Below are 27,663 nucleotides of genomic sequence, written 5' to 3' on the forward strand. Positions count from 1 at the left end.
CTCAAAAATACCATGTTATGCAAGATTTCCCGCAAGATTTACCACGAAGAGCAGTAATCATTGATTACCACTCTGTTTTCTCTCACTCAACATTCCTTTTATCCATTGTGGCAACTTGCCCTTGATTCCATACTGCTCCAATTTATCAATAGTATCAAAAGCGTTCCTTAAATCCAAGTATATGATATCACGGTACTTCTACAACCGTGTTGTAGAAGTACCGTGTTATATGGGGGTTGCCTGTACTTTGCATTTGTCAATATTAAACTTCAGTTGCCACTTCCCAGCCCATATACCCAACTTTTCCAGATCCTGTTGCAGCTGCATACCATCATTACTGTTATTAACAACCGTGCCAACTTTTGAATCATCTGCAAATGTTGCCATTAACCTTGATATACCTTCATCAATATCATTGATAAATATACAAAACAACAATGGGCCCAACACTGAACCCAGGGAGACACCACTAATAGAATTAGTCCACAAAGAGCAGTAATCATTGATTACCACTCTGTTTTCTCTCACTCAACATTCCTTTTATCCATTGTAGCAACTTGCCCTTGATTCCATACTGCTCCAATTTATCAAAGTATCAAAAGCGTTCCTTAAATCCAAGTATATGATATCAAAATTATTTTTTTCATCCAGTTCCTTTGTGACCAACATCATAGTATCCAATCAAATTTGTCAGACAAGACTTCCCCGTAACAACACATGCTGTGTCTGAATTAATACTGCTGTCTTGTCTAGATGATCCTACAATGCTTTAAACAGTGACTCCATTATTTTCCCTGGAACAGAGGTCAAACTAACAGGTATGTAATTAATCGTGTCAACCCTTGATCCCCCTTTGTGAATTAGAGATACATTTGCATATCTCCAGTACGTGGGGACTTCCCCTGCCAAAAATGCTCTCATAATTACAGCTAAGGGTTTGCTTACTTCCTTTGCCACCTCCTTTATATAACTGGATAGACTGAATACACCCCAAGTGCCTTTCTTATGTTTAACTTCATCAATTTCTCCTCTATTTTTCTCTCAGTTATTACAAAATCATTTAAACTCCCTGTTAGAGTTTGATAAACATCTGGCCCTTTCCTCCTTGAATAACTTCTCATGTGTGAATGTAGATCCAAAATACTCATTTAGTTTGGCAGCTATCTGAGAATGATCATCTACAGTCAAACCACCAATATCAAATTGACCAATCTGATTTATCCCCTTCCTTTTAGAATTTATATAAGTAAAGAAGTCTTTGCTGCTTTTCTTTGCATCCTTTGCCAAAGATTTCTCATAATCTGCCTTCGCTTGCTTAACCTCCTCTGTGACTTGATTACAGACAAGCTTATATTTACCATAGGCTTCTGTGTCGCCTAATAATTTATATGAATCCCATGCATGTTTCTTCTCTGCCACAAGTCTCATTAGTTCATCTGATATCCATTTGGATCTAAACCTAGAACAGTATTTCTTAGTTGCAACAAAAAACCTAGTAGCTGCCAAGATTACTTCCTTGAATGCTTCCCATTTAGAATTTTCTGATGGTAACATCATCAGTTGGTCTCCCTGTACAAAATTTAAAAAATATCTGAAAAAAAAAATCTGAGAATTTAAGAAACTAAAAAATTACTTAAAGATGTAACTACCTGATGGTAGTTACATTTTTAAGTAAATCCCACATCAGTACACTGTGATCACTGCAACCTGTTAAAACTAGTAGAGTAGTTAATGATCACTGTCAAGCTGAGCTTCTTCAGAGAGACCTAGATAGCCTTCAGGAATGGGCAGAAAAATGGCAGGTATGCTTTAATCCAACAAAGTGAAAGGTATTACACCTGGGAAACAGTAATCCCAAAATAACTTATTCAGTTGGAGTTCAACTAAAACTAGTACTGGAGGAAAGGGACTTGGGTGTTCAATACGGTCAGACATGAAATTCTCTGAGCATTGTAAACAGGTTGCAAGGAAGGCCCATGATGTCCTATCGATGATCTCTCGAACTTTTGCAAGTAGAGATAGGAACATGATAATCCCATTATATAAGGCTTTTGTTAGACCACACTTGGAATACTGTGTTCAAGTATGGAGACCACACCTAAAGAAAGATATCAAGCTTCTTGAAAGGGTGCAAAGACAGGTAACTTGCCTGGTGAGATCGGCAAAAGGGCGTCCTTATGAAGAAAGACTTCGAATATGTGGGTTGCATCGTTTGGAAACTAGACACCCTAGAGGAGATTTGATTGAGGTGTTTAAGGCTCTGAGAGGCATCAGTAAAATGATGAGGACGAAATTTTCAAGATTATAAATGATGCTAGAACTAGGGGACATAAATTCAAGTTACGGGGGGAGATGTTTAGATTGGACTGCAGGAAGTTTTATTTTAGCCAGCGAGTTATAAATTAATGGAATAAGTTGCCTACATGGGTGGTAGAGGCTGTCAGTTTGGGGAAATTCAAAGGTCATCTGGATAGTACCTTTGGGTGAGGGAAACGCATAGGATGATAGGTTTAATTTCCCTTTCTTTTATTAATTGTTTTTTTTTTTTTTTTTTTGTTTTTTTTTATCATTGTTTTATTCGCATTTTTTTTTTTTTTTTTTTTGGCTGGTGCAGCATAAGCCATAGACTTTCTTGCACCATGCGGCCATTACTATTACTAATACTAATACCTAGTGGTTCCTTTATCTGTAAATTCTTGATGCATGAATAATCACTGCTGATAATCATATCAAGAATTAGATATGCTGCTGTAGAAATCAATCAACCAATAAATCCCAAAAGCCTTGCTAGTGTGCAAGTGACCAACTCAAGTTCCAGTCTATATCTGGGAAGTTAAAATCCACCATTATGAGAAACTGATTTACTGGCCCACTATTTCTCTATATAATTGTTCATTGTACTCATCAGAATCATTAGGCCTATAACAAACTCCTACCCTCAATTTTGCTTTCCCAGTGCTTATGTCACACCAAACTGACTCAACGTTGCACTGTATGTCAACTGGATTCACTTCCTTATATTTTGTGTGTTTCTTAACTAACCCCTCCTCCCTTCCTATCCTTCTGTACACTGTACTCCGCAAATTCCAATTCTTCATTCATTATCTTTGTGTGATACCATGTCTCTGATATCCCAACAATATCCACCTTTGATGTCTTGATCAGCACTTCAAATTCATCAAATTTATTTACTATACTCCTAGCATTGGTGTGCATGCAAGTATACATGCACCCGTTCTTACTCTTAGTTACTCTAACACAGTCCATGTATTTACTTGTTTCATGATGCCCAGCAGTTCCTGAAATCCCCAGCAACTCGCTTTCTAGGTTGCTGCTGATTCCAATAGAAGCAGTGCAAGATTTATTTCCACCTCTGCCTGTGGCTACTGTTAATCTCTCCAATCACCTCCAATTATCTAATTGCAGTATTTTTGACCTTGCGTATGATGATATAGCTAGGGTTACCAACAGTCCCACCATCATGAACTTCACTTCACTCACAAGTTAGACCTGAATATTAACTGCATCAGCATATTAACCAAACTACATATCTACCTGGAAGAATGTCTATAGCAAACTTCATGGACTAAATCTGCTGGCACCTAGCAATTTATTTGCTTGGTAAAGATACACAGAATTCCCTTCTATCTGAAAGAAGAATCTCTTACATTCTATACTGTCAAAAATGGATTAATCAATGCACTGGGTGCTACATATGATCTATCTGAATCTGGATTTTTCATTGATAGCTAGACAATAAACTTAAGAGGAATTCTGCTACACAATGGGAATATGTTACTCTCCATTCCAGTTGCCTGTTTTGTACATTTAAAAGAAAATTACAGTGATCTGAAATTTGTTAGAAAAGGTGAAATAATGTGATCATGAGAGGATAGTTTGCGGTGTTTTAATAAAAATCATATCAGCTTGGCAAAAGTAAACAAATCTCTCATTCACTCACACATGGAAAAGTGACAAAAACTTTGCTGAAATCTAAGTATATGATGTCAAAATTATTTTTTGCATTCAGTTCCTAAGTTCCTATGTGACTAATGCACATTAGTTGATCAGATTGGTTAGACAAGATTTCCTGTTAACAAAACAGCGTTGTGATTACCATATAACTTGTTCCTGTCATGATGATACTGCATTACTTCTTTAACCATTAACTCCATTACCCCCCAGGTAAAGAAGTCAACCTTAGAAGTCAGTAATTACTTACCTCACTCTCTGATCACATTTGTGAACAGGAGAAAAATTTCAATGTCCCCAGTTTGTATGGACCTCCCCGAATCCAAGGATGCTCTTATAATTATGGCTATAGCTTTCTTTACTTCTCTGCTGCTTCTTTTAATATAGTGGGATAGATTCAAGCAGCCTGGATGACTTATTTACTTTCAGCTTTAACAATTTCTTTTCCACTTTCCATTCAGTTACAATAACATCATTTGGCTAGCAGTTACTGTTAGTATCAATAATGGCAAAATGATGCAATGAAGCAAGCATATAGACATCAATATAAGAAGAAAAAATTTTTTTTAAAAAATTAACCCATTTTGTTGGCTCATCCCTTTTATTAATTTGCTCAATCTTCCTTCAAATTTATTCAAACTACTCACTTCAAAAACACTAGGTGAAAATTTATTCCAAATCAAGTACTTTGTCTGAAGGCAGATTTCCACACATCTATGCCAAACCATCCTTTTCAATTCAGATTTTTCATGTGTGTATGTGTGCGTGCGTGTGTGTAATTCAAAGAGTATGACAATCATCAAATTCAAATTAGTGAATATACATAATTTTTTAATTTTTACCAATTTTTATTCTACAGAAATAGTGTATAATTCCAACAACATTTCACATATTTATCATCATGAGGGAAAAAATACATCAATCAGCTCATCTGAAAAGTACTTACCTATTAAGACTGAGGCTTTTCTTTCACTAGGAACAACTTTAAAATGAAGAAACCAGGCTTCTCCCCAGGAAATAATAAACGAACATATAAGGAGAGTAACAGATGCTGAGCAATGTGAATTTATCCACTAAAAAATACATATCACATATATAAACAAAAGAAAAACATATGAGATATACAAAATTAACAACATGAAAATACAACAATAAAACATTTCACACACAATCTTTCATTTTATTATTTTTTTGAAAGAGAATTTCAATTTAAAATTTTTTTTTAATTTACTTTCTCAATTTTAAAAATTAATTTTCATTCATTCTGTACCAGCCACATTCTGTGAAATGTGGCTGGTACAAGATTTTATAAAAATCAAGAGGTCATGTTTTTCCCCCCTTTTAATTTTTGTTGAGTTTCACCCCGTTAAGGAACACATGGCACCTAATTTTCACTACACTCCGCAAAGTTATTCATATCAGAAATGTTCAGTGCATTATACAATTGTAAACAGTGTTTTTAAATGGAGCAAATATACCAAAATGAAACTCCCTAAATGCTGTTATATTTCGTTGGTGATACAGATCTTGCATATGTGATGTCATTAGACAGTTAGCATTAGTAAAGGCACATGATGCAAGAAAGCAAGCTTATGCAGCATGAGCCAAAAAAAAAAAACCCGCTCCCATTTCACCCCTCCGTTCATTCCAAATACCTGTCCAGCTCAGCCTTAAATTTATTTAGGCTATCAACTTCCACAACAAAGGATGGCAGTCTGTTCCACCAACCAACTACCTGCTGGCTAAAGGCAAACTTCCAAACATGTATCCTACATCTGTCTTTCCTCAATTTAAATTTATGCCCTCTCAGGTGATTATTCTGAGCAAGAGGAAGAATCCCATCAGCAATGAGCATGCTCAAACCATTCAGGGCTTTATATGACTCAATCAGATCACCTCGCAGGTGCCTAGTCTCTAGACACCAATTTGCAAAACTTAAGCCTTTCTTTGTAAGAGCAACCCTTTGTTCTGTTCACTAATCTCGTTGCCCTTCTCTGTACCCGTTCCAACAGCTCTACATCCTTCTTAAAATGAGGCCTCCAGACCTGTATACAGTACTCAAGGTGTGGCCTGACCATTGCCTTATACAAGGGGATAATCACCTCCTTATCCCTGCTAGAAAAATTCCTGTATATCATTGACAAAACACCATGAGCTACTCTTGCAGCCCATCTGCACTGCTCAGAAAACTTCATATCTGCCTGCACAATTACCCCCAGGTCCTTTTCATTCTCTACCACTGTCAGTGTAGTACCACAGAGTTGATACGTTACTCTGGGGTTACTGCTTCCCATATGTAGTACTTTACATTTGTCAATGTTAAACTTCATTTTCCACCTCTCAGCCCATCTGCTCAACTTTTCTAGATCCTGTTGCAGCAGCGTACCGTCATTAGTGTCCTTAACAACCCTGCCAACCTTCGTATCATCTGCAAACTTGGACATTAAAGCTTGATATACCATCATCAATATCATTTATAAATGCAGAAAACAAAATGGACCCAACACTGAACCCTGAGGGACTCCACTAATAACATTAGTCCATGATGAGCAGTGTCCATTGATCACCTCCCACTCTGTCTTCTCCCACTCAACCATCCCTTTATCCAGTTGACATTTATGAGCCTACAAGGAGCCAGGTATGTACACACACACAAGGGTAGAAAAAGAAACATTAAGAAGTTAATTCTGAGGGTTTCCTGATAAGGTTCAATACTGGTTCAAATGGGTCAATTCCGATTTCATTATTCCTATTCATTTTTATGTTCTTATTTTTTAGTTATATACAGTGCAATTAGCATCTACCTTTGGAGTTTGTGACATTATGCCCCATTCAGAACTATCTAAAATATGGTACTATATCTGCAAACTGAATTGGACTGTTTCAACAATATTACTTCAATGTGTAATACAAATGTCAAGGAGAAATTAATTAAGGAGAAACAAAAATAAAAACATAAAAACAAAAAATAAAAACCTCCAAAAAAGCTGAAGTGTACCTCAACATTCTGCATTGCTGTCATAAAAAGAGTAAAAGACATTACAAAACCGAAACAGAAGCTTTCAAAAAAAGTCACCATCTGTAAAAATCTAAAAGTAGAATAGCAAAGGATTTGGAAGCACAAGGCAAACTATAGATATCAATAAATCATGTTTTGCTCTAACACTATTGATAAATTGCAGCAATCCTTGCATAACATGGTACTTATACAACACTGTTTCGCTCTAATATGGTTAGAGAATTGTGGCAAATCTTGCCACATACATAACAAGGTATTTTTGAGCTTTTGTGTGGGGGGAACCTTGCTCTGCTATTACGTTGGATGCAATTTTTCAATATTTCCATTATTTTTTGTGAATCCTCGCTGGACTTTAGTCGTTATGCAAAAAAAATAAATAAACAAATAAATAAAAATAAGGGAGCTTCTGCACTATTGAACTTGTGCTTGTTTTCAGACCATAACAATTTGTAACTTCGAGGCATGCAGTTCATGACTTTTAAGGTTTTTGTAAGGTTAGTCTGGTTTTTATTTGATTGTTTTTAAGGTTTTCCAGGTATGTTTTACTAAACTTTGTTCTTAAGAACCGTGTTGGATTAATTTCTTCGTTGTGAATTAAATTCCAGCCCTAAAGAAATTAGGCAAAATTTGGGTAACTGCCGATTTATTTAAAGGATGGTTTCTAAATTGTTTTGTGCCAGCTGTGGATAACTATTTAAAGTGGAAAAATCTATATTTCAAAGTTTTATTACTATTGGATAACGTGCCAGGCCATCCAAAATGCTGAAGTAATGTTCCTACCACCTAATACAACTTCTTTAATTCAGCCATCGCATAAAGGCACGGTACTTTTATATCTACCTTTAAAACTCATTATATCAGAAAATCATTACAATGGATTTTGGAAAAAATTGATTCCGAATCTACTGAAGTGATGGAGGCGTGGAAGCATTTTTCAATTGTGGATTTTATCGGCTTTATCACTCAAAGAAGTAAAACTGTTAACGCGTGAATGTTGAAAAAATGTATGGCTAGAGTCAGTTCATTCATAAAATATGGTTGAACCAGCAGAAAACAGAATCAGTGCGATAATAGAACTTGCTAAGTCAGTAGGAGGGGAGGTTTTGATGATAAAACTACTGAAGATATTCAAGAATTACTGGTAGAAAAGGGGCTGGCAAAGTGGATTTGGTAGAAATGGTGTCAGAGGTAAACCAAATCAATTCAGAGGATGACAGTATATATGAAAATTCTGAAGTTCCAAATTTTGCATTAAAAAAGCATATTGGAAGGCATAAACTTAGCCAAGCAATTAGAATCTTATTTTTTTTTTTTAATGCAGATTCTTTGACTGGAAGGAAAACAAAGTTCAAATGGGAGCTTCAAAAATGCTTAGCTCCATACCATGCAATTTACAAAGATCTATCATGCAAAAGCAATCAATCCCAGAATCTGATATTTTACAGAGATTTCATGTATAAGAAGATACATGAAATCTATATGCTGCAGAAGAAAGTTCAGAAGGTGAAGATATTCAGTAATAGATGAAATGTTCTCGTTAGATTTTGCTTAGCAGCAATGAAGAGGAAGACAATTAAATGAATATACATTAACTGATATATTATGCCAGTTAATCTGTTTAGTTAAATTGATTAACTGACATATTATCACAGTTTGTAAGGCTTTTGTTGAATTATTACTATTTTAATAAAAATTAAGTTTCCGATAGTTATAAAAAGATGATGTACTTTTGTTAGCTTTTGGAACGTAATCCCCCTTTTCGTATTAGTTCTTAGTCCTGTATAACATGGTTTCGAACAACATATTTTTAGATTTAGATTTTATAGGAACCTAACTATCGTGTTATATGTTACCTGTGTTATAAAAAGTTTATTCTGTTGAATGCAAGATGGCTGGTAGAAATTTCAAATACATGGACCTTCACTCGCATTACTTTTCCTACACAAGAAGTTTATTGCACAAGAAATCATGTTAGCAATGCAAACACACTACTTAAATATAGTTCAGGAGATAAATATATATAGAGCAGAAAGAATTTGCCTTTGCCACTATTGCATTCAATTTAAAAAATATCCAAAATTTGATTACACAGCAAAACACAGTAGGCCAAAATAAGATTTAATATATGAGTTTGATATGCATTCCATTTGAAGCTGAGATATTCACTTATTCATAATTTGCAATCTGTGACACATTACGGCAAGCTTTGGCAATGAGGGGGATGTTTTTTTTTTTTTTTTTGATTTGGTAGTTGTTGGCGCATCGGCTTCTGTGGCCATATTGCACCTCCCAAGGTTTTTGCAGTACTTTGATCCAAGCCCGAGGCGGGAATCGAACCCGCGACCTTTGGGTTGCCGGGCAGGTACTTTACCCACTCGGCTAGCCCGGTCGGCAAAGAGGGGGATGTTAAGTTACTCTATAATAATTATTTGCAATTTCATTCTGTTGTTGTTGTAGTTGGGTTTTAGGAGCATCAGCAAGCATTGCGTATGTTCTGTGGTCGATTAAGCCCAGGGGCTCATATCTGGTGAGTATGGGCTTGGCACACCCAGGGTCCTGAGCTGGATATCATCATTCTTCTCTTTCTTGGTGATTCCCCTTCTTATGTCTGTCTGTCTGTCTGTCTCTCTCTCTCTCTCTCTCTCTCTCTCTCTCTCTCTCTCTCTCTGAGTAATTCAGAATTTTTCTTTTTTTTTTTTTTTTTTTTTGGCTGGTGCAGCATAAGCTTCAGGCTTCCTTGCACCATATAGCTAATAATAATGGGAGGCCAATCACATGCCTCCCAACGATGTACAAGATCCTGACCAGCTGCATAAGTAAGAAGATATCAGACCACTTAGAGAGTCAGAACATAATGGCCAAACAGCAGAAAGGATGCAAGCAGAGGAGCAATTAACCATAGATGCCGCAGTTATGGAGCAAGCCTTCAAGAAGCACCGCAACCTATACACGGCCTACATCGATTACCGCAAGGCCTTCGACTCTGTACCTCATAGCTGGCTAATACAGACTCTGAAGATCTACAAGGTCAATCCGATAGTGACAAACTTCCTAGGAGAAACAATGGCGAAATGGAGTACCACCATTAAGGTCGAGAACATCACAACCACGCCAATTCCCATTAGAAGAGGAATCTTTCAGGGAGATGCTCTGAGCCCACTATGGTTGTCTAGCACTCAACCCACTATCCACCATACTCAATGGCAGCAAGTATGGATATAACCTCAAAGAAGGAAGAAAGAACCTGTACACCCTCACCCACCTGATGTACATGGATGACATCAAGCTCTACTAGGCAACCGAGAAGCAACTCCAGCAACTACTCTGGATCACCGAAGAATTCAGCAAGGATATCAGGATGGAATTTAGTCTAGAAAAATGTAAGACCCACACACTGCACCAGGGAAAATTAGTTGGCTGAAACTACCAGCTGCTGACTGGTAAAGAGATCGAAGCTATGACAGAAGGAGAGACCTACAAATACCTAGGGATGATGCAGGCTGAGCAGTTAGAGCACAAGGAAATCAAGAAGTGCCTGACTGAAAAATATCATCAGAGACTCAGAAGCCTGCTGAAAGCAAAATTGAACGGAGGGAACACAGTTAAAGCCATAAACACCTATGCAGATCCAGTAATAACATACACATTCAGGGTCATAGATTAGACTAACACCGAGCTAGAAGATATCATGCGAAAGACAAGGACAATGATGACTAAGAGTCGCCAACACCACCCGAAGTCAGCAGTGGAGAGAATAACAATACCTCGGAAAGAGGGAGAAAGGGACCTGATAGACCTGACAGAACAACAGAAAACAGCGATAGTTAACCTGAAAGATTATTTCGAGAACAACACAGCACCACTCCACCAGGCCATAATGAAGATAGATAAGTGGTATACCCCACTCAACCTAAGTGAGGAAACTCCTCCCGTCCAGACAGTACAAGAAACGAAGTTAGAAAGATTGGCAAAGAAGACACTCCATGGCAGACACTACAATGACCTCCATCAAGATCACATCGACACCATTGCTTCCAATGCATGGCTCACAAGCGGTGTGCTCTTCCGAGACTGAAGGATTCATGCTGGCCATCCAAGACCAGGTAATCAACACCAGAAACTATAGAAAATACATCACAAAGGAGACCAGAATGTCAGATGACACAAGTTGACGATGCCACCTGGCCTCAGAAACGATCCAACACATCACCTCGGGGTGCAAGGTGATCACCCAGACTGAATACGCTCATAGACATGACCAGGTAGCCAGGATAATACATCAGAAGCTAGCAAGGAAATACCAGTTGACCAAAGAAAGTGTACTATACTACAAGTATGAACCCCAGGCAGTACTAGAGACCCAAACCCACAAGTTGTACTGGGATTGGGCCATAACAATGGATAAGACCATCCCTCACAATAGACCGGACATAACCCTTGTGGACAAGATGGAAAAGGCTACCTACCTGATTGACATAGCGGTGCCGAACACTAGCAATGTTCGGAAAACCCATGAGGAAAAAATTAGACTCTACATAGCAGCCTAGCAGCAATAGGTCTCCCAGAGAACACCTACAAGGAACTCCAGAAAGTCGCAATCCTGAACACCTGTAGGATAGTCAGAGATTTCCTCGACCGACAGTAACACCAGACATTACAACCACCCTGTGTACTTGGTAGTAGTATCAGTCACGGAGTGGAACCCCATCAGGGAGAAATAATATAAGAGCAACAACAATAATAATAATAACCTGCAGTAAACCCATGGGGAAAAAATCAGTAAGTACACGAACCTAAGACAGGAGATCAAAGAGATATGGTATATGCAACAAATAACGACCATCCCAATCATCGTGTCAATCACAGGTATGGTGCCAAAGACCCTACATAACAGCCTAGCAGCAATAGGTCTCCCAGCGGACATCTACAAGGAACTCCAGAAAGTTGCAATCCTGAACACCTGTGCTAGTCAGAGAGTTCCTCGACCAACAGTAACACCAGACATAACAACAACCACCCTGTGTACTTGGTAGCAATACCCGTCACGAGGTGGAACCCCCAATCAGGGAGAAATAATATGAGCAATAATAATAATAATAATAATAATAATAATAATAATTTTCTGTTTTGCTGGATGAAAAACCTGAATTTCTGTTAGAAAAAAACCATGCAACCCTCACATGAGACCGACTGACTCATAATACAATCAGCAGTAACCCACTTTCTTATACATGTGATATTGTTGGTAACAATGACAAATTTAAAAATTGAGCTTGAAAAAGTCAACTGAAACATTTCTCTTTGTCAACTTAAAGTATGACAACAATAATACCAATATTTAAGAAAATAAATTAAGTCCACATACACATAATATACAGAAAAATTGGTTGGAGAAAAAAAAAAATTGAGACTGTCTCCTTTGCTAGCTCAAGGGAGTAGTAACAAGCAGAAATGAGAAACTTAATAACAAATAAAGTCTGCTTATTGGAGTGAGAATGGCTGAGGCCTGTCACAGACATTCTTCTGGGTACAATGGGTTAGGGTTTGATACCTTGGAGTCTAAAACATTGATAGTAATGATATTCAAGTGCCATTTTAAGTCAGTCCAATCATTCTACAACAATCAAAGCCTGTTTGCAGCTTGATGGTGTGACTGTTAATAACTATTAATAATGAAATTTACCAGTGGGTCAAGGATAATGGCATGGCCATCAACCCAGAGAAATGTTGTGAGGTCTCTTTTACTGATCATCATAAAAAAAAAAATAAAATAATAAATTATGATCCATATATTTTTTTATTCTATATGATCCAAGGCTAGCTCAACTGCATGCACCTCTGCTGCAGATCCCACAGACACATCTGATTTCAAGCCATCTGTGAAGACTGGCATGAAGTAAGAATGTTCAGATCAGTGTGCTCAAAAGAGCTGCAGATAGACAGCAGATGGAGTACTGTCCTTTCTTCAACTGTTAAGAGAGAAGTCGCAGGCTGGGACACGAGCATGCCAGTGCGAAAAGGGTTGCCCTGGTGATGGGGCAACATTGTCTAATGTGATGTTCAAATCTCTGAGTAGCCTTTGGATACGAATACCAAATGGATGGTTGGCAGCTCGGCTAGTGTTGTAGAAGTTTTCCCAAAGTGGCTCAAAAACGGGTGTCCACGTAGGATTGTCTGGCAGAGATTTCAGTTTCAAAGCATACTGTAGAGACGACTGTTTCTTACGAAGTGATAATGATGGCTCATTAGCTTCAACATATAGAGGCTCTGGACAGATGTTCAGAATGCTCCAGTGGCAATACAAATCGCCTGATAGTGGATGGGATCCAACAATCGGAGTATGCTGACTCTTGCAGATGCGTATACCTGGGAGCTGTAATCTAACTTAGACTGCATGACAGAGGTGCAACAAGGTGAACTGGTCAGTTCTCCAAGAATTAGATGAATTGCACGTAGAATATTCAAGCCTCTCATGCACCTTGCACGTAGTTTATGAATGTGTTGTAGAAAAGTAAACTTTCTATCAATCACGAGCCCCAAAAATCTAGTCTTGGGTACTACATGGAATAGAATTTTGTCCAAGCCTCAGTTCAGGTTCAGGGTGAAGATTGTGCTTGCGGAAAAAATGTATGCGAAATGTCTTTTGCAGAGAGAACCTGAATCCATTATTCTCTGCTCATGAGTTAAGGTGGTCAATGGCATGTTGCAGTTGCCTCTCAATTACCTCATGTTGTAGGACTGACAGAATTTGCTAAAATCTGTCAATGTAGAGGGCACAGTATGCAGTGGGAGGAAGTTGTTGTGATGGAATTCACTTTGATGACAAAAAGGATCACTAAAAACTGATCCTTTAAGTAAGCCGTACTTTTGGCTAAAGGGTCGAGAGAGGGTAGATCCTACATGAACTTGGAAAGAACAATAAGATAAAAAGCTTTTAATAAAAGCCGGGAGATGACCTCTAAGGTTGATGCTGTAAAGGTCTTTTAAAATTACATATCTCCAAGTTGTCATACATCATTAGCTTGCTTTCTTGCATTATATGCCTCAACTAATGCTAATGCTAAATACGCTTTTTCCATATCGAAGAACAAGGACACCAGGTGCTCTCAGCTTAAAAAACATCTCGAATGGAAGTTTCGAGTCTGATTAAATGGTCCAAAGTGGACGTATTCCTTTGGAAGACACACTGTACTCTGGAGAGGAGCCCATTTGCCTCTAAATACCATATAAGGCGGGCATTGACCATTCTCTTGAGAATTTTTCACAGACAGCTAGTCAGAGCGATAGGACGGTAGTTTGTTGGTATTTTGGGATCTTTTCCTGGCTTAGGAAAGGCAAGCACAATTACCTTAATGCCATGAGTCCAGAAACTGCTCTTCTAGAAAGATTCTGTTATATAAAAAGGGCAGTTGGCCCATGGATTTTGCTGATAGGTGTTTAATCATATTATAATGGTTGAGATCTGGTCCAGCAACACTAACTGTCTGGTAACAGTTAATGATGTTTGTAATTCTTCTATGGTAAATGCCCCATTATAAGGATCACAATTTTTCAATTTGAAGTTAATTGGCTGCTTTTCTTGTTTGTCTTTCAGGACCAGGAACACAGGAGAGTGCAATGATGTTGATGAGATGGCAAAAAAGTTCTCCCCAAGAGCATTGGCTATTGCAGTTGGGTCTGCAATAACACATCCATTATATTCCAAGACCAATAAAGGGTGTGATGTATATTTCCCCATCATTTTTCCAGATTTTCTCCCAGATGTAATAGCAGTTTGACAATTCCTTTTGGGTCTGATGACAAATATGTTGTGCTTTGGCATGTGCAAGTTTAATGGCTAAGAGATTGGCTGTGGTAGGATATCATCAGAATATCCCCCAAGCTTTGTTCTGTGTCTTTTTTGCTGCTGTGCATTCAGCATTCCACAAAGGATTTGGAAATGCTGGAAATCGAGTAGATGTTTTCGGAATGGAAACTGCAGCTGTATGGACAATCTTTTCTGTGATGTATGCAATTGCATCATTGATAGGCTCTTGACTGACTGTACTCATGTTAAAGTCTACCAGATGTTGAAAGGCATTCAGGTCAGCCTGATTAATCTTCCATCGCGGTAACCTAAAATGTCGACACGGCCTCCCTTTAAGTAGGCTGGTTATCATGGGGAAGGGGTCACTTCTGTAGAGGTTCTCCTCTACCTCCCAAATGAATGAAGGAAATAGAGGGGGAGCATATAGACAGATCATTAGCAGAGAATATACAGGTAAGGCATGTGGAAAAAGGTATTAGTTCCCACATTTAGAAGGGAACGGTCATTGTCAGATTGTCAACGAGCATATGCTCTATGACACATCTTTCATTAACCAGGCGGGAAGGAGCAGCAGTGCGTAGCACATGCTTTTTGATTAGACCGGGGTTCGAGCCCGTCACCACCAAATACGGAGGATGCGGAAAGGTCAGGGAATGACCACCACATATCCCGGAGCAATATGGCCTTAGTTGCTAATGCTCCTAAAAACCAAACAACAACAACAACTTTCTTTAACATCAGCGCTACCCTAAAAGGTGCTATGTCCACTGAAATTGCCCAGGAGTAAGACAGGAGTAGGCAGATGTGCAATGATATCATCAAGGTCTTTCTGGGATATGTTAGTCATAGGTGGCAAATAAACCGAACAGACGGTTAGTAAAAACCTACCGTAAGGCAAACTGCTACTATGTTGGTGGAGAGTGAAATAGGTTGAAATGGAGTACGTTGCCCAGAAGAATAGCAACATTCCCATGAGCACGTCCATCTCCACTTCTGTCCTTACAAACGATGGTGGAAGAAAGGGTTTTCGTTTGCCTACAAGTATGTCTCCTGTAAGCAAAGGCAAATTGGCTCATGCTTTTGCAGGAGGGCCTTGATGTCATCAATGTTTCGCTGGAATCCACGACAGTTCCATTGTAGGAATTTAGACATTATTTTGTCTTGGTGGGTCCATCAGGCGGCTTCCGAGGTGCTGAGAGCTTACTTTTCACAGTCTTGGATTTATCTCTTTTGGGGAAGTATGGACGTGGTCCTGCCCTTATACCACATCATCTTCCAAACTTCTACGACCATTCCATCTGTTTATATAGTGAATATCTTACAACAGTGTGTGAATTGTATTAACCATGTTATTTGGAGACACTGTCCATCAGGTTCTGAGTTACAACAAAATGAGACAGTTGCATAGATATATTACAGTGTCAATATTTTATATATGATATATATCATATATCAACATACATGCCACAAAAACAGAAACCCCGAGATCTAAAAGAAGGTAATTTCTTAAGGTTGAACTAATAGAAATCAAAAGAATAAAGCAAATATATACTTACATTGTACAGCACAACTTTAGCAATAACAAAAATCCCAGTACCAGCTGTTGTAATCTTTAAGAGAAACATCTCGTTAGTTTGAAATTAAAAGTTAAATACACTATGCTGCCCCAACAGAATACAATAAGCACCCTGAAAAATACATTTGCTTATAACTTCTGATATGCTATATCAGGGGCTCCCTAGGGTATGTGGCACCCCCTTTAAAATTTTCTTTATATCTGTATGTAAGTTTCAGGTTTTCAGGCACCCCTTGACCACTGCCACCTGGGTGCAGTGCACCCCTGCACCCTTGGGACGGCCCACTCTGCACTATATAATATAATCAATTGTGAAAGAAAGATATAAACTGGCTGCAACCAGCCCCATCATTTGCCTCAATGATTTCAATGCTTAATTTATGCTTATTTTATGGTATTTCATACCATAAAATGCTTGATTCCACGCCTATTAAGAAATTTGTGCAATCGGGTCAACAGTAGCCAAAAGTTGAACAATTTCTTTTCCAGTTTATGATTCTCACTATCTGGTTAGGTAAATTAAGTTCAGTGATGTGATTTACTGTAAAGTTAACAGTAAATCACATCATTGAATAACACCCTATTCTTATAGACTAACACAGAGATAACTTTGTGATGTATCAATTTTAGACTATTAGAGCATGACATTTACATGCACATGTAAATGCCATGCTCTAATAGTTTGTGTTTTTAGGATGATAAACTAAACTTAAAAATCATGCCTCCAGTCGCCAAAGATAATCCAATAACAGCCATGAATCATCATCCACTAAATCAGAGTTCCCATGAAATAGGCAAAGTGATCAGCAGGTTGTAAAGCTTCTATAAGATTTCATCTTGTGGTATTCTGAAAGCACTATTCAGAGCACCCATTAACCGAAAAAAAAAACAAAACAAGAAAATTTGGTCTTCACATTTAGTATTAGTAAATAAAAATAATAAAATTAAATAAAATGCATTTCCCTCCTCTCATATCAAGCTAACCTTTGAATTTGCCCCAAACTGTCAGCCTCTACCATCCATCTAGGTATTTTCTTCAATCATCACAGGTTTTCTCTGCCATCCACGTCTATGGAAAGGCTCCAAAGACAAGGTTTTGTAAAAAAATTGCACCAAACAATGTTTTAAGAAAATCTTAATTTTGTAACTGGAATAATGTTTATAACATCTTATGATCAAGTATATATATATTATGTATATAAAGTGCTTAGCATCATAATACACAGCCATTTCTGAATAAACAGAAAATTTTTAAGGTGGCATCGTTTTAGGTTATATCTCATATTGTGAATACCTTCACAACGAGTTGCCATGATATTGCACTACTTCGAATAAGTAACGCTTCACCTAAGGAGAAGACTAATGTTACTTATTCTCAGATAGGTACCACCACTCAGACAGCACCGTTTCAGGGCGATTTGGCCCTTCTTCAGTGAGTGGGTAGGTACCCAAGTGATGCAATGGTGGCAAAAACAGTTATGAAGTATAACTCCACAAAATCCACAATGATGCTAAGCACTTTATATACATAGTCTAAATTTGTTCGCAGCTTGAGGCTCTAGCCCTAAATGCGCCTTAGTCTAAATACATCATACACCATCAGGCATCTCTCATATTGTGGAGTTATACTTCATAACTGTTTTTGCCATCATTGCATCACTTGGGTACCTACCCACTCACTGAAGAAGGGCCAAATGGCCCTGAAACGGTGCTGTCTGGGTGGTGGTACCTATCTGAGAATAAGTAACATTAGTCTTCTCCTTAGGTGAAGCGTTACTTATTCGAAGTAGTGCAATATCATGGCAACTCGTTGTGAAGGTATTCACAATATGAGATATAACCTAAAACGATGCCACCTTAAAAATTTTCTGTTTATTCAGAAATGGCTGTGTATTATGATGCTAAGCACTTTATATACATAGTCTAAATTTGTTCGCAGCTTGAGGCTCTAGCCCTAAATGCGCCTTAGTATATATATATATAAAATCCACATAAGATACTAAGTAAACAAATCTATTAACACACACATAATGCAGCTAAAGATGAAGCCCAAATATAGGTGCTTATTTTATTCAGGTAGGGGCACCATAAAGGAGAAATTAAAATATGATGTACACACAATAAATTCCATACAAGATATATAAAAACTGTGATCTGCAAAAGTTGAAATAAATTCTACTGCTATGTTTTCAGATCACTGAATGGACTGAAAACTGAAATTATCACAATTAAAAAATGGCTAATGCTATGTTTGCTTTTTCGAAATAATAAAAAGTAGGAGGGCCTTCTCATATTCTGTTGTGTTTTTGTGGATAGCAGATTTTAAATTCATAAGTAAATGCAATAGTCTGATGTTCACCATACAATGCAATGGACCTTTGTTCCCCTTAGCCACATGTTTTTGGTGTTTTTACCTTTAACACAGTCATCTGTGACAGAACAGTAGTTTTGCCACCTTGTCACAAATTTTTCAAATTGCTGAATCTGCTAGCTGTTTCAAATGTTGAACTGGGTCTTGGACCTCAAAGTAAACCTGGAAATTCTTTGGCATTAATGATATTAAGAGTAGGAGACCGGCGGAATTACTTAACAAGTACAGGTCACTGTTGAAAAAAAGCCGTGAATTAGGGTTGAATTTGAAAGTGTCTGCAATTCTGCCCAGACACGATAGGAGGGAGTATATGATGAGGGCCCTGTTGATCAATTTGGCCCTGGAAAGATTGTGCAAGGCTCAAGGGGTAGAATTTTTTTCAGCCTGGTCTGTACTTGTTAACAGGAGAGATTGCTTCTACAGAGATGGGATACACTTAAATAGAAAGGGTGCAAGAATGTTTGCTGATGCTATCGAGGCAGTGTTAGGTGGGTTGGAAAACTGCTAGATTTGGGGGATACAAGGACTAATAGATTAACAGTACCCACTGGCAGAGGTGAAAGTGATTCTTGCACTGCTTCTATTGGAATGAGCCGCAGCCTGGAAAATAAGATGCAGGATATTTCGGAGACTGCTGGGAATCATTGGGGTACAAATAAACACATAGGTTGTGTTAGGGTAGCTAAGAAAAAGAACAGGTGCATGTATACTTGCGTGTACACCAATGCTAGGAGTTTAGTAAATAAATTTGATGAATTTGAGGTATTGCTCAAAATATCAAAGGCAGATATTGTGGGGATTTCAGAGACGTGGTGTCACACAGATATAAGGAATGCAGAACTGGAATTTGGGGAGTACAATGTCTACAGAAAGAATAGACAGGATAGGAAGGGAGGAGGGGTTATGCTATTAGTTAAGAAATACATAAAATCCAAGGAAGTGAAGCCAGTCGACATTGCTGGACAGTGCAGCGTTGAGGTCAGTTTGGTGTGACATAAGCATTGGGAGATCAAAATTGAGAGTAGGAGTGTGCTATAGGCCTAATGACTCTGATGAGTATAATAAGAAACTGTACGGGGAAATAGAGTGGACCAGTAAATCAGAGAGTCGTATAATGGGGGATTTTAATTTCCTAGATATTGACTGGAATTTCGGGGCTGGTCACTCACACACTAGCAAGACTTTTGTGGATTTATTGGATGATTGTTTTCTACATCAGCATGTTCGGGAGGCAACTGGAGGGTTGTTGTTGTTATTATTGAGTTTAACGACACATAGGCTGCTGGGGCCATATTGTGTCTTTCTAATGGTGACTATGAAACAATACCTATATTTTGTGGTATATTCCTATCTGTCTTAAGAAAGTAAATAATTCCTTTTTATTAGGATCATCTCCCAGGATCTGCATTAAATTTACTGATGACTGTGTATTAGATATTGACTTAAAGATGCCTAAGCGGATGGTTTGAAGGTGGGGACAGTCAACTAGCAAATGGTGAATGGTCAGTTGAATTTGGCATGATGTGCATTGGGGAGCACTGTCATTATTTAATAGGATACAGGTGAGTGAGGTGTGTATGCCCAATCCTTAGCCTTCCTAAAATTGTTTCTTCTCGTCTATTTTTCCGGAAACTGGAGAGCCACAGCTTTGGTTCTGGTTTTATTTTGTATAGTTTGTTTCCTGGATAACCTCTCCAGATCAGTGACCATCTATTGTAACATGCTTTACGAATGATATGTTTGAAATCGGAGTACGGAACTTGACAATTCTGTAAAATATTGGTATCTGGTTGTTTGGCTGCAAGATCTGCTCTTTCATTACCTGCTATACCAGAATGCCCTGGTATCCAGCAGAATGTCACTGTTTGGTTTGACTCATTGCACACAAGTAATTTGGAATGGATTTGTTTGATAACAGGGTGAAAGGAGTTGGTATTGCTATTTATGGCAGAGACAGCACTGAGCGAGTCAGTGTATATTAAGGCAGAAGAAATCAGAAGTTGAGTAATGTGATCTAGGGCCAAGTTAATAGCATAAAGCTCTGCAGTGAAGATACTGCATTCTACAGGTAATGAGATAGAAGTAGTGAATGAAGGGAAGATTGCCGCAGTGCCTACTTGGGTCTCAGTTTTTGATCCATCAGTATAGATCTTACAGGCCTGTGGATTAGAAGCACAATGAGTTTCATGTAATTGTGCGATATTGAAGGGAGACAAGGTTTTCTTTCCCCACTGTTGGAAATAATCATCATAAATTGCACGGATATTTGTCCACGGTGGATCAGGCGGTGTTATGTCCTGATATATATTGCCTATTTCAATATTCCACGTTTGAGTTAGTTCTTTAAGTCTAAGTGCAGCAGGTTTGTTTTCATTTGGTTTACTGTTGAAGAATGGCTCCCGTTCGGTATTGTACAGACATCTCCAATTCGGGTGAGAGGGAAGACTGCGGATTTTTGCGGCATACATCAAAAGCAATGTTTTCCTCCGAAGATGTAAGGGAGGTTCGTGGGCTTCAATGTAAAGGCTCTGAACTGGGGAGGTTCTGAAAGCCCCTAGAGAAACTCTGAGAGCACTGTGCTGGATCGTGTTCAATCGCTCTAGAATAGTTTTCCTAGCAGAGTCATACACTGGGGAGCCATAGTCTAAACGGGACCTGATGAGAGCTCTATAGAGATGGATCAGGGTATGCCGATCAGCACCCCACGACATAGATGACACACACCGGAGGATGTTCAATTTCTTCAAGCAGATGGTCCGAAGGTAGGTCACATGTGCTTGAAAGTTTAGTTTCCTATCTAGCACTAGGCCAAGAAAACGGACAGTGTGAGTAAGAGGTATTGGCATGTTATTGATCTTTAGCTCAGGATCAGGATGAAGTGACCGTAGTTTGCAGAAGTGAGTAGTGGTGGATTTCTGTTCAGCAAGACGATATCCATTGCATAAGGTCCAGGTTTCTATTTTGTATAGAGCATTTTGCAACTGTCTTTCGATAGTATTCATACTTTGTGATTGGCAGGATATAGTGAGGTCATCTGCATACATATAAATTTGAATGGTTTTTGGAAGATCTTCCAATATTTTGTTGACTCGAATCGCAAATAGGGTAGCACTCAGTATTGAACCCTGCGGGACACCCTCTTCTTGAATGTGAGTTGCAGACAGCATGTTTTTATATCGGACTTGAAAAGTGCGTAATTTTAAAAAGTTCTGAATGATTTGAGGAAGATAGCCTCTCAGCCCCAACTGATGCATATCTTTAATAATGCCATAGCGCCAGGTAGTATCGAATGCTTTGTGAATATCTAGGTTGACCATCACTAGGTGCTGTTTCATGACGAAGGCATTTCGTATGTTGCATTCATGTTTTACAAGTAAATCTAGGGTGGATCTGTTTTTACGGAAGCCATATTGGTGATCAGAGAGAAGATGCTGGGAATCTAGAAACCAGATGAGCCTCTTATGTACCATCCTTTCAAAGATTTTGCCTAAACAGCTTGTTAATGATATCGGTCTGTAGTTCTGGACCAGAGTGGGATCTTTGCCTGGTTTTGGAATAGCACAAATATAGGAATGCCGCCAGGACAGAGGATAAGTATTTTCTGAAAAGATACGGTTAAAGAATATTAATAATATGCCAAGGTCAGATTCACATAGATGCTGCAACATACTGTAGTGAATACCGTCTGGTCCTGCTGCACTATTTGACGATTTGCTTAAGCATTCCTTCAGCTCGACTAAAGTAAAAGGCTGGTTATAAGGGAGTGAGAGTCTAGTTTGAAAATTTAATTTTTGACGTTCTTCACTAGTTTTAATGCGTTGAAAGGATGTCACATAAGAGGATGAGGCGGAAATGTCATAAAAAGACTCTGATAGCACATTTGCAATATCATTAGGGGAAGATAATTCCTGCCCATTCCATTGTATTATTGGTGATTGCAACGGTAGAAATTTCCCATTGAGTGCGCGTATTTTTTTCCAAATAATTCGAGTGTCAGTATTTTTGGTAATGGATGAGGCGAAGTTAGTCCAGGATTCATGTTTTGCTTTTTTTCTAATCTGTCTCGCTTTAGCTCTGAGTTTTTTGTAAACAATTAGGTTGGCGGTAGTTGGGAATTTACGAAAGTGATTCCAAGCTCGGTTTTTATCACGCTTTGCTTCGGAGCATTCTTCATTCCACCACTGATTTTGGTGTACACTCTTGTGCAGGTTAGATTTTGGAATGGAAATTTCTGCTGCAGATAATACTTGGCTGGTAATGTGGTCAGTTACGTTATTAAGATTCTGTTGCTGTACATATTGCTTTTCAAATATAACACAACTGGAATAGGTTTTCCAGTCTGCTTTTTGGAAGTTCCAAGAAATACGGCCTTTAGGGTATGACATGACCTGTGTTTGTATTGAACTGATGATAGGGAAATGGTCACTGTGGAATGGATCATTTAGCACTAACCATTCCATGCTTGGAAAAAGAGATGCTGAACAGATGGATAGGTCTATGGCGGATGTAGTACCAGCAGGTAGTTGAATATGAGTTGGAGAACCAGAGTTTAAAAGAGTCAGGTTATGGTTATCCAGGAATGTTGTTTCGATTAGTTTGCCTCTACCATCCATGGTGAAGGATCCCCACAATGGATGGTGACCATTGAAATCACCAAGTAAACAGACGGGAGGTGGAAGTTGCGTAATGAGACTGTCCAGTTCAGTCTGGGAGCAAGGATAATTCGGTGATATGTAGATGGATGCAAGTGATAACGATATTCCCATTGCTATCCGGACTGCTACAACTTCTAAGGAGGTATTTAGTTGGAGATGTCTTGAGGGAATTGTAGATTACACAAGTATAGCTACCCCACCACGAGCAGGAGAGTTAGAAACCCTGTCTCGCCTAAACATAGTATAGTTTTTGATTTTGACGGAAGCGTGTGGTGATAAAAATGTTTCTTGTAAGCACGCACCTACTGCATTAGTTTGAGTGAGTAAATCACTGAGGTCGTCTATATTACTGCGTAATCCTCGACAGTTCCATTGTAGGAATTTATTCATTGGTTGGATTTGTTTGAGGAAGATTGGTCTGACTGTTTCTTTTGAGGTTTCTGTCTGCTTGATTTTGGTTTTTCATTTCTGGGAAAGATTGGGCATCCTGTATCCATGATATCACTAGCATGTAACTCTAGTACTGTGTCGTCATCCTCTGATTGGACATCTGTTTCCATGTTGATATTTCGTGGCTTCACCTTTTTCTGATTTTCAACGGTAGTTGATTTTGTTGTTTCGGATAAAGTTGAGATAGCATCAGTTGGGATGCTGATCGGCGTATTGCTGGTTTCGTTGACTGTAGGTTTCTTATTGCATGATAAAACAGTTTTAGCCCATGTGGCAAAGGAAATTCTCGGTTCTATGGACACATCTGTTTGAGTTGCAGCTGAGCGGCTGGTTCTAGTAACAGATGCGTATGATCGGCTAGGAATGGTTAGTAGCACTTGCTTTCTTGCTTCAGGGTAAGTGACTTTATGTTCAACTTTATATTTCTGGATTTTTTTTCCTGTTTTCCAAAGGTCACATGCTTTAGAAAATGCAGGGTGGTTTTCCTTACAGTTTGGACAGATAGGAGTGGAAGCTGTACAGTCTTCTTGAGAATGCTCCTTGGAACCACAAAGAGGACACACGGCATCGCCTCGGCATGCTGTTTGAGAATGACCGTACTTTTGACATTTAAAGCAGCGAATGGGGTTTGGGATGTAAGGACGTATCTTACAATTTAGGTAACCTGCTTTGACACAAGATGGAAGAGTCGGAGTACTGAAAGTTAAAATGATGGACCTGGTTGGTAGTAGGTTGCCATCTTTTTTAGTCATGATTCTCCGTGCATGAGTCACTTTTTGTTCACTAAGCTCAAGTATTATTTCTTGTTCAGAGACATGTAGTAAGTCCCATTTGCTGATGACGCCTTTACAGGTGTTCAGGGTGTTATGTGGCGTAACTGACACTGGAATGTTGTTAAAAGTTGTCAATTTTAACAATTTTTCTGAATGGCTTGGCTTCGAAGCTTCAATTAGAAGGTCTCCAGATTGAAGACGCTTCACCATTTTAGGAGATCCAACAACCGATTCTAAACATTTCTGTATTAGAAATGGCGATAACTTGCCTACAGGTTGTGTGGATAATGAGTGCATTATTAGAAATGCTGGCATATCTGCACTCTGTTTTTCAGTCCGCTGTCTCTTCGGACGATTCAAGTCATGCTCTGAATCAGAGTTGACAGGTCTGGAACCCGTGGGTTCTAGCGGTGGATATGCATCGCAATCCATCGTTGCTCCTTTCAGCCCTGGAAGAGGGAATTCCTTCTCCCAGGTTACCGACCCCGCCACGTGGAGGCAGGAGCGGTGCCAATCAGTGACCAAGCGATCAGCAGAAGAAGAGAGCAGTACGTTGCTAGCGATAGCAGTGACGTTGCAAGAGGGGTTAGCAGTAACGTTGCTAGCGGTAAAGCAGTGACGTTGCTCAGCGAGGGAAGCAGTAACGTTGCTAGCGGTCAGCAGTAACGTTGCGAGCGGTGGAGGGATTATTCAGGCACTAGTACTCGCCCTAGGAAAATCGCTAGAAAATCGCACTAGAAAGATCGCTTGGGAACTATCGCTTGGCACTCGGGGCCAACTGGAGGGAGTAATACTCTTGATTTGATTATTAGTAGTGATTCTTCTTGCATTAAGAATCTGCAGGTAAATAAACCACTAGGTGGCAGTGATTACAGTGTGCTGGAGTGGGATTTACTCGAAGAGGTAACTACCATTAGGGGTAAAGGGAAGGGTTGTTGCTTTCGTAAAGGCGACTACGATGAACTGAGACAGTATTTAAATTCTATACAGTGGGAGCAACTGATGATGTTACCAACAGCAAATTCAAAATGGGAAGCATTCAAAGAACTTATCTTGGAAACTACTAGGCTTTACATACCAACTAAGAAATATTGTTCAAGGTTTAGGCCTAAGTGGATGTCAGATGAACTAATGAGACATATGGCAGAGAAGAAAAATGCATGGGATACATACAAATTAACACGTGACACAGAAGCCTATGATAGATACAAGTTGATCTGTAACCAAGTTACAAAGGAGGTTAGGCAGGCGAAGGCAGATTACGAGAAATCTTTGGCAAGGGACGCAAAGAAAAACAGCAAAGAGTTCTTTACTTATGTAAACTCTAGAAGGAAGGGAATGAATCAGATTGGTCCACTTGATATCAATGGGTCAACTGTTGATGATCCTGCTCAGGTAGCTAACAAACCAAATGAATATTTTGCATTGACATTCACACATGAGGAGTTATTCAGCGAGGGGAATGCCAGAGGTGTATTCAACTCTGGCAGTAAGCTAGATAATCTTGTAATAACTGAGAGTAAAGTGGAGGAGAAATTGTTGAAGATAAATACAAGAAAGGCACCTGGGGTGGATGGGATCTATCCAGTTATATTAAAGGAGGCAGCAAAGGAAGTAAGCAAACCCTTAGCCATAATTATGAGAGCTTCCTTGGACTCAGGGGAAGTACCCATGCACTGGAGATGTGCAAATGTGACCCCAATTCACAAAGGAGGATCAAAGGGCGACACAAGTAATTATAGACCTGTTAGTTTAACTTCTGTTCCTGGAAAATTAATGGAGGCACTGGTTAAAGAAGCACTGCAGGATCATCTAGACAAGACTTCAGTTATACCTCAGACACAGCATGGTTTTGTTAAGGGGAAGTCTTGCCTGACCAATTTGATTGGATACTATGATGCAGTCACAAAAGAACTGGATGCAGGGAATAATTTTGATATTATATACTTGGATCTTAGAAAGGCTTTTGAAACTGTTGCACATGGAAGATTGCTGCACAAATTGGAGCAGTGTGGCATTGGAGGCAAATTGCTGCTATGGATAAAGGGGTAGATGAGGGGGAGAAGACAGAGTGGTAATCAATGGACACTGCTCATCGTGGACTAATGTTATTAGTGGAGTCCCTCAGGGTTCAGTATTGGGTCCATTATTGTTTTCTGTATTTATAAATGATTTTGATGATGGTATATCAAGCTTAATGTCCAAGTTTGCAGACGATACGAAGGTTGGCAGGGTTGTCAAGGACACTACTAACACTATGCTACTGCAACAGAATCTGGAAAGGTTGAGCAGATGGGCTGAGAGGTGGAAAATGAAGTTTAACATTGACAAATGTAAAGTACTGCATATGGGAAACAGCAACATATCAACTCTGTGGTACTACACTGACAGTGGTAGAGAATGAAAGGGACCTGGGGGTGGTTGTGCAGGCGGATATGAAGTTTTCTGAGCAGTGCAGACGGGCTGCAAGAGTAGCTCATGGTGTATTGTCGATGATATATAGGAATTTTTCTAGCAGGGATAAGGAGGTGATTATTCCCTTGTATAAGGCAATGGTCAGGCCACACCTAAAGTACTGTACAGTAATACCCCGACTTACGCTACCCCGACTTACGCGAACTCGGAGTTACGCGGTTCTTGATTTTTTCGTTTGGCAACGCTGCCGCCCACTATCTTCAAGGTCGTTTTTCATATGTTATCGATATACGGTGCGACGGCGGAGAATGACAGCGAAAGATGAACAAAATTCAACTTTGCTGCTTTTATATGTTTTTTATATCAGTGAAGGGGAAACACATTTCACCATAATAACGTAAAAACCAACACAATTCCAGCTATCCGTATAATCGCAAATGCAATTAGATCGAGTTTACTACCAGTTTATAACAGATTTCACTAGCAGAAACGCAACTGGATTTTTATTGTTTTATGGTAGTAACCCCTAGAAATGTGAGGTGTTAATAGCGTATCTCTGCCTTTATGGTGTTGTTTATTCAGTTGCTACATGCGCGCAGCTTTGTTTATGCGTATCAAGCGTGCC

At 39.0% G+C, this 27,663-nt stretch overlaps 1 protein-coding gene across 1 annotated transcript in view; it reads right to left on the bottom strand.

Annotated features, from left to right (window-relative positions):
• The window catches only part of LOC150088318 (STARD3 N-terminal-like protein), a 115,913-nt gene that overhangs the window by 42,163 nt on the left and 46,087 nt on the right, over positions 1–27,663 (bottom strand). Inside the window, exons 5-6 of the mRNA XM_090370713.1 lie at positions 16,355–16,408; positions 4,919–5,045 (exon numbers count right to left, since the gene is read on the bottom strand). Of these exons, the coding sequence (XP_090226839.1) occupies positions 4,919–5,045; positions 16,355–16,408 (181 nt within the window). The remainder of the gene's footprint in view (positions 1–4,918; positions 5,046–16,354; positions 16,409–27,663) is intronic.

The sequence above is a fragment of the Mastigoproctus giganteus genome, chromosome 3 (genome assembly GCF_048544385.1).
Source record: "Mastigoproctus giganteus isolate SK-2022 chromosome 3, ASM4854438v1, whole genome shotgun sequence".
Lineage (NCBI taxonomy): Eukaryota > Metazoa > Arthropoda > Arachnida > Uropygi > Thelyphonidae > Mastigoproctus > Mastigoproctus giganteus.